This window comes from Chiloscyllium plagiosum, chromosome 26 (genome assembly GCF_004010195.1).
Source record: "Chiloscyllium plagiosum isolate BGI_BamShark_2017 chromosome 26, ASM401019v2, whole genome shotgun sequence".
Taxonomy (NCBI): domain Eukaryota; kingdom Metazoa; phylum Chordata; class Chondrichthyes; order Orectolobiformes; family Hemiscylliidae; genus Chiloscyllium; species Chiloscyllium plagiosum.
The window spans coordinates 11,921,929-11,929,235 of record NC_057735.1 but is presented as its reverse complement, the minus strand read 5'-3'; the positions used below and the strand labels follow the sequence as shown (position 1 = coordinate 11,929,235).

Here is a 7,307-nt window from a genome sequence, read left to right as displayed (position 1 = left end):
CCACTTTAAGTAATTTGGAAACCTCCATCATCTCTAACTCAGAGTTGGGCACATGTTTAGAGGGCGAACATGAGGACTGCAGATGTTGGAGATCAGTCAAGATCAGAGTAGTGCTGGAAAAGCACAGCAGGTCAGGCAGCATCTGAGGAGCACGAAAATTGATGTTTTGGGCAAAAGCCCTTCATCAGGAATGAGGCAGGGAGCCTCTGGGGTGGAGGGATAAATGGGAGGGGGTGGGGCTAAGGAGAAGGTTGCTAAGAGTACAATAGATGGATGGAGGTGGGGATGAAGGTGATACGTTGGAGAGGAAGGTGGAGCGGATAGGTGGGTAGGAAGATTGACAGGTACGACAGGTCATGAAGACAGTGCTGAGCTGGCAGGTTCAATGTGGACTTCACCAGTTTCCTCATTTCCTCTCTGCCCACCGACCCCAGTTCCAACCTGCCAGCCCAGCTCTATCCCCATGACCTGTCCTACCTGTCAATCTTCCTTCCCACCTATCCGCTCCACCCTCTTTTCCGACCTATCACCTTCATCCCCACCCCCATCCACCTTTTGCACTTTGAGCTACCTTCTCCCCACCCCCAACCTCCTCCCATTGATCTCTCCACCCTGGAGGCTCCCAGCCTCATTCCTAATGAAGGGGCTTTTGCCCAAAACGTCGATTTTCCTGCTGCTTGGATGCTGCCAGACCTGCCGTGCTTTTCCAGCACCACTCTGATCTTGACTGATCTCCAGCATCTGCAGTCCTCATGTTCGCCCTCTAAACGTGTGCCCAGCTCTGAGTTAGAGATGATGGAGGTTTCCAACTTACTTAAAGTGGAGGAGTACAAACCTACACCAATCTAATCTTGACACGTTTAGAGGGTTCGAAATGTTGGACAATTCCCGCAGATTTAGCTAAATGGCACTTCAACACAATCCCAACAATGTAACTCCAGTTCCTGTTTCTTCATTTTTTTCCTACCTTAAGTTCTGGACTATTGTTACTCAGTACATGGTTGCAGAGCAACACCGAGTATTCACTTAGCAATCAATTCCTGGCTCTTTAAGAATTATGTAACAATAATTATCTTACAAACTGTGCGCCCACCAACTGCTGATTCAGTCAGAGAAAATGCAACTAATTCCTCAGAAAACTAATAGTTTTTTTTCCTTGGGTTCGATGGTCAGAGAATGATTTTTTTTAAATTGTCAGAGTCCGAGCCTGAGTGTTTAGTTAAAATTTTGATGTTTTGATCCAGATTGTGCGTCAGAAGCAGGTTTTAAGGAAACGGAAGAGAACTGTGCAAATTCTGTTTCCGTCAGCTCCCTCTCTGGTCGCCGGAATTGTCGAACTAACCATCTTTTGCTTTAGGATTTGTTTTCAAAGTTCTAGATCTTTTTTAAAAAAGTGCGAAGTTTTACTCGTGCTTTCAGAAGTGTAACATAATCGAGAGTAAACTCTCATTGAGTTGCCTTTTTAAAACAAAAACAAACTTTTAGTCTGACCGAATCGGGCGAAATTTACATCATGGCCACAGGTGAGTACATTTCTTAAACTTACATAAAACTCGAGTGTTAACAGATTCATTTGATTATTACAGGCTTGTCCTCTTCGGAAGTTGGAGCTTTCAGCTCTTTGGTTTCTAAACTTGTAGCGAAAACGTACTGACGGGAATTGGTAGTTTTACGAGATGACGATGAAATGTCACAGACTAAACTCAAAACGGGTTTGGAGAAGGAACAAGTCTCAAAATGTTTCAGCGGTCTTGATGCGGGGTCAGCACTGTTCTAAGGTCCTCATGTCAATAGATATCGGTTAGTGGGTCTTTGACTATTCATTGGAGTTGTTTCTGAATCAATTTCCATCTGACAGCATTACCGAATCACCAGTCAAGTCTGGTTCAAATTCAGAATTGATTCTGCCTTTAACAGATTAAATAATGAGACTAAGCAGACTGACCAAACCTTTGTGTTCTCACATACTCAAATGTACATGCTTTATGGCTTGCATTGCTGATGAATTTCACCTCCTCTTCCTGCTTCCACCCTCCCCTTCCCAATGCAACTCTTTCCCATTCCTGCCTTAGGTTCTTCTTCCTCCACGTTTTCCTCAATTCTTTTCTCCTGCCATCCTTGGTCCCATTTTGCCCTTTCCCATTTTCAACCCCTCCATATATTTTCCCCAACCCTCCTTGGCTCCCTCTTGCACCAAACTGTCCCCCACTTTTTGGCTCCAGGAATTCACTGCCACTTGCAAATGTCCCCCTGTACCAGACACTGTTCTGACATGGATTAAACTTGCCATTCCTAACCTGTTACACAGTGTGCACCATCTATAAGATGCACTGGAGTAATTCATCAAGGCTTTGTCAACTGTACCTGACAAAATCGCAATCTTTGCCACTAGGGGTGGCACGGTGGCACAGTGGTTAGCACTACTGCCTCACAGCACTGGGGACCCAAGTTCAATCCCAGCTTCTGGAGACTATCTGTGTGGAGTTTGTACATTCTCCCCGTGTCTATGTGGGTTTCCTCTGGGTGCTCCGGTTTCCTCCCACAATCCAAAGATGTGCAGGTCAGGTGAGTTGGCCATGCTTAAAAAAAAATTGCTCAAAGCGTTAGGTGCGTTAGTCACAGGCAAATGGGTCTGGGTGGGTTACTCTTCGGAAGGTCGGTGTGGACTTGTTGGGCCAAAGAGCCTGTTTCCACACTGTAGGGAATCTAATCTAATCCTAGAAGGATGAGGTAGCAGATGCACCTGTAAGTTCTCCAGGCCACAAACTGTCCTAGCTTGGAAATTGTATTGTTGATTCAAAATCCTGGAACTCTCTAACAGGATTGTGGACACGTTACACAAGTTCGATTGCAATGGTTCAAGAAGCTGGGCTACTATCATTGTTTACAGGGCAATTACCAAAAGTTGACTTTGCAAGTGATAACCACATCTCATGAATGAAGTTTTAAAAAGTATTCATAATTCACAATGTACAGCAAACAATACTTAATTTTCCTGATCATCTTGTAGTGGAAGGTTGTTCATGCACGACTATGAATCAGGAAGTTCCATAAAATATAGGATGGAATTTATTCAAACTCTAGTCAAACAAGGAGGAAAGTCCTCTGTATAACTGGGTCACTAGAATGGAAGTCATTGCATTTTTAAAAATACAATATTCTTAAACTAATGAGGAGGCGGTGGCCTAAGGTTACTATGACTGGATTGCTAATCTGGGGATCCAGGTTTGAATCCCACCATGGTAGAGGGTGGAATTTGAATTCAATAAAAATTTGGAATTAAGAGTCTAATGATGACCTTGATTACTGAGGGAAAACCCCATTTGGTTTACAAATGTCCTTTAGGAAAGGAAACTGCCATCTTTACCTGATATGGCCTATTGTTGACATTTAATTGCACTTTGGGCAATTAAAGATGGATAATAAATGCTTGCCTTGCCGATGACGCCCTCCTCCTATGAATACATTTTTAAAAGGTGAGTTGGAAAGAATGTGTACAGGATTGCTGACATTGTTTGGAAAGTGCACCATTTGTAAAGGTAGACATTGCTCTTTTGACTTCTTAGAGTGCGAGTGCTTCTTTGTTTGGAATTGGTACTGAGGAGGGAGCAGATAGAAATATAAATGTTTAATAAATAATACAAGAGGAAATGTCGAATTTTAAGGCTATAGAAAGTGAGCAGGTCAGTTAAATCAGATTAGATGTTTCTTGCAGTGAAAGTTTAGATTAAGTTGCTCAAAATAATTTCACCAGAAGAGAATTACTTGTTCATTAAACCAAAATGCCCTTGAATGTTTCCTTATTGCAATCTAATTGATTGTCAAATGAATCCAGTGCCTTGAGTACTTTTATTCAGACGACACAAGTACAATATCAATGGACTGAATGGCCTGTTTCTGTGCTATAATGTATAACAAATCCTCAAGTAGGTCTGTATAAGACTTCACATGACTGACTTTACAAATACTTGCACAGAGCAAGACCTCAAGAATAGATATTTTGCTACGCATTGATGGGAAAAAATAAAGAAATCAATATCTAATATAGTCGTATAGTTCCCAGAACAATGCAGTGGTTTGTTTATGTAACAAATAGATCAGACCACAAATGTTTATCTAGCTTATGGCAGGAATTTTTGCACAACATAATACAGCGCAGTGCATATTTTTCCAAACAGTCAGGCTTGTTATCCTTAACAAACTCTGCAGGTCTGACAATATCTGTGCAGAGAGAGCACAGTGAATGTTATGGGTCCAATGACAAGAAATGTTCTCGAAGGCCTTGTCCAGCAGATTCTGTTTTTATTTCTGATTTCCAGCATCCGCAATTCTGGGTTTTTAAAACAAATTTCATTATCCTATTGTGCGGAGAGTGGGAAGACATACCTTTCACAACCCAAGACATCCTGAGTGCTTACCAACCCTTTCCAATGATTTGTTATTATTTTATTTACAGCAGCCAATTCATGTGATGCAATTCCCACTAAAAGTGATGAGGTACCAATCAGATGATCTGTTTTATAGTGAAGTTGATTGAAGAGTAAATGATGACCAGGATAATGGGGTAAACTCCCTGCGTCTTCTTCAAAATAATGAAATTGAATCTTTTATTCTAAGAGTGGAGACTGCACTGCTGACAGTGCAACATTCCTTCAGTACCATGGACTATGAACGTAGATTAATGTGTGTGAGTCTCTAGAGGGGGACTTGAAGGTGAGCATGCCACGTGCTGAGCTTTGGCAAGGTATTGAAGTTGTGAAAATCTCACCTTTTGTGTTTAGTATCAGGACTACAAGTCTGCAAGGACCTGCTGTGACATATGACTCAACCAAACTCACTTCACAACTCTTGCTCCTTCTTCATATGTCCATGAATGCTATCTTTATCTTCCAGCCCCTGTTACTTAGTTACTTACTAAAGCTAATCTTTTAAAAGATTTTTGGAGCGGAATTTAAAATGCCCTGTTTTAGTCCTCGATTATTTTTCCAAGAGAATGAGATCTTTGACCTTCCTTCTATCTCTAATTTCCATAATGCATTGCTGTTGTACAGCTATGTTGCAACTCTCCCACAATCAGCAATGCAAAATTTTGCTTTCAAATCCAAATTTCAATGTGCCACACCACTGTGACCACATAGGTTGCAGTCAAAAATACGAATATGTGTCAGTCCTCATTGACTTCTCTGCTGCTGACGATCACCAAATCTTCATTTTGATATCTTTCTCTGTAATATACTTCAGTGGCACTGCTGTCACTTGGTTCTGTTTATGTCTGCCACTTGCACATAAATTTTGAAGAGGTGGGGAATTAAACGTTATCTGCTTTCTCTCATGGTGCAAATGGATTAGCTGTCCATTGTGTTCTGTACTCCCCTAATTGAAACAACTTGTTAAAGTTCGCAACTGTTATCTGAGTCAGAATTTAATGTTGGAAAAAACAAAGTAATTTTTTTTGATCTACGATGCCTACTATGATCCATGACACCATCCACCTCCCCAGCTGTCATCGCAAACTGACGTGGGAGGTATTGAAACTTAGCATGTTGCTTGCCATCCCACCCATAGGTAATGGATGCTGTGGTGATTCATACTAAACCTTCACTTGAACCTTAAAATCTGAAACTTCCAGTACAGCACATAATAATTAGAAAGTATGTTAAACAATAACATTATTCCTTTGTCTTAGCTATCCATATAATTATCTCAATGGAAACTATGCTGTTTCTTCCAAGTGTCTGAAATAGCACATTTACATTTACAAGTGCTATTGCGAACAGTCAAAGCATTTTTCACCAGAGTTTGTTTAGTAAAGGCATAGAAACTACATGAACTCTACTTCAGAAGCTGAAAAAAGACCAGGTTAATGTTTCAAATGCATACGTTTAATCAGAACTCAGTTACCTCAGATGCAAACAATTTATTAAGTGTCGCTTGTGTGTTTCTGATTTTATGTTGGATTTCCAACTTTTACAATTCTTTTCCCTTGTAAAAGTTAAAGAATTATTTTGATCTAGGAAGAGAACTTTTTAAACCAGTCATATGTTAGGTTCTTTTCGTGAGGTTTCTCACACAAGGTGCAATTTGCACACACCAACTTATGCAAACAGTTAAAGTTTATGAAAACTTGTACAAGCTAGGTGACCCCTCTCACACTCTTTGCTGGTTGTGCAAGGTAGCCGAAAATGAGGCCCTGAACAAGAAAACACATCTCCTTTATACAGGTCAGTTGGTAATGCTTACAGATACTCTGGCAACTCCCCCCTCCGATAAACACATTACCCAGGTACATTTGTAAGATGAGGTCATCCTTGGAGATAATGTAAATGTAAATGCCCTAATCTTGAGGAATCGTTATGCAGACAATTTCCTGACTCCGCGATTCCCCAAGACACTGTGGATGTGATATGTCCTAGCTTCAGGGTGGCCCTGCAAATGAGTTCTGGCTCCGCTACTTTCCCAGACAATGTAGGTGTGATGTGCTTCAGTATTGGGGATGATCACACAAGTAAACCTGATTGGCTGGGGGATGGCTACGAAAGTATTTCTGAATGGAAGGGACTGAATGAGAGTTTAATATGACAATATTAAGGGGAGTAGTAGTAAATGACTGTCAAAATGGAGTGGAAGTCATCCGCATTCCTGCATGAATGTTGTCCGCACCCACTTCCTGAATGTTCAGCTTCTGGAGGAAAACTGCAGTTTAACCCTTTAAATATTACATTAACGTCCAGGGAGATAGTCCAATTTGATCTTCCAACATTACATATCCACCCAATCCAATCTTTAATCTGATACAGTCACCAATTTATCTCATGCTGCCAGTTTTTCTTATTTGGAAGAAAGTGAGGACTGTAGATGCTGGAGATCAGAGCTGAAAAATGTGTTGCTGGAAAAGCGCAGCAGGTCAGGCAGCATCCAAGGAGCAGGAGAATCGACGTTTCGGGCATAAGTCCTTCTTCAGGAATGAGGAGGGTGTGCCAAGCAGGCTAAGATAAAAGTTAGGGAGGAGGGTCTTGGGGGAGGAGCGTTGGGAATGCGATAGGTGGAAGGAGGTTAAGGTGTGGGTGATAGGCCGGAGAGGGGTTGGGGGCGGAGAGGTCGGGAAGAAGATTGCAGGTCAAGAAGGCGGTGCTGAGTCCGAGGGTTGCGACTGAGATAAGCTGGAGAAATCTGCATTCATCCCCACTGGTCCTCACCTACCACCTCACCAACCTCCAGACACATCGTATCATCCTTCGTCATTTCCGCCACCTCCAAACAGACCCCACCACCAAGGATATATTTCCCTCCCCTCCCCTATCAGCGTT

General features: G+C 41.9%; 1 protein-coding gene across 1 annotated transcript in view; it reads left to right on the top strand.

The window, feature by feature from the left end:
* The first annotated feature begins 1,297 nt into the window (after positions 1-1,297).
* The window catches only part of LOC122563090 (AMP deaminase 2-like), a 179,357-nt gene continuing 173,347 nt past the window's right edge, over positions 1,298-7,307 (top strand). Inside the window, exon 1 of the mRNA XM_043716506.1 lies at positions 1,298-1,523. Coding sequence (XP_043572441.1) covers positions 1,514-1,523 — 10 coding nt within the window. The 5' untranslated portion in view covers positions 1,298-1,513. The remainder of the gene's footprint in view (positions 1,524-7,307) is intronic.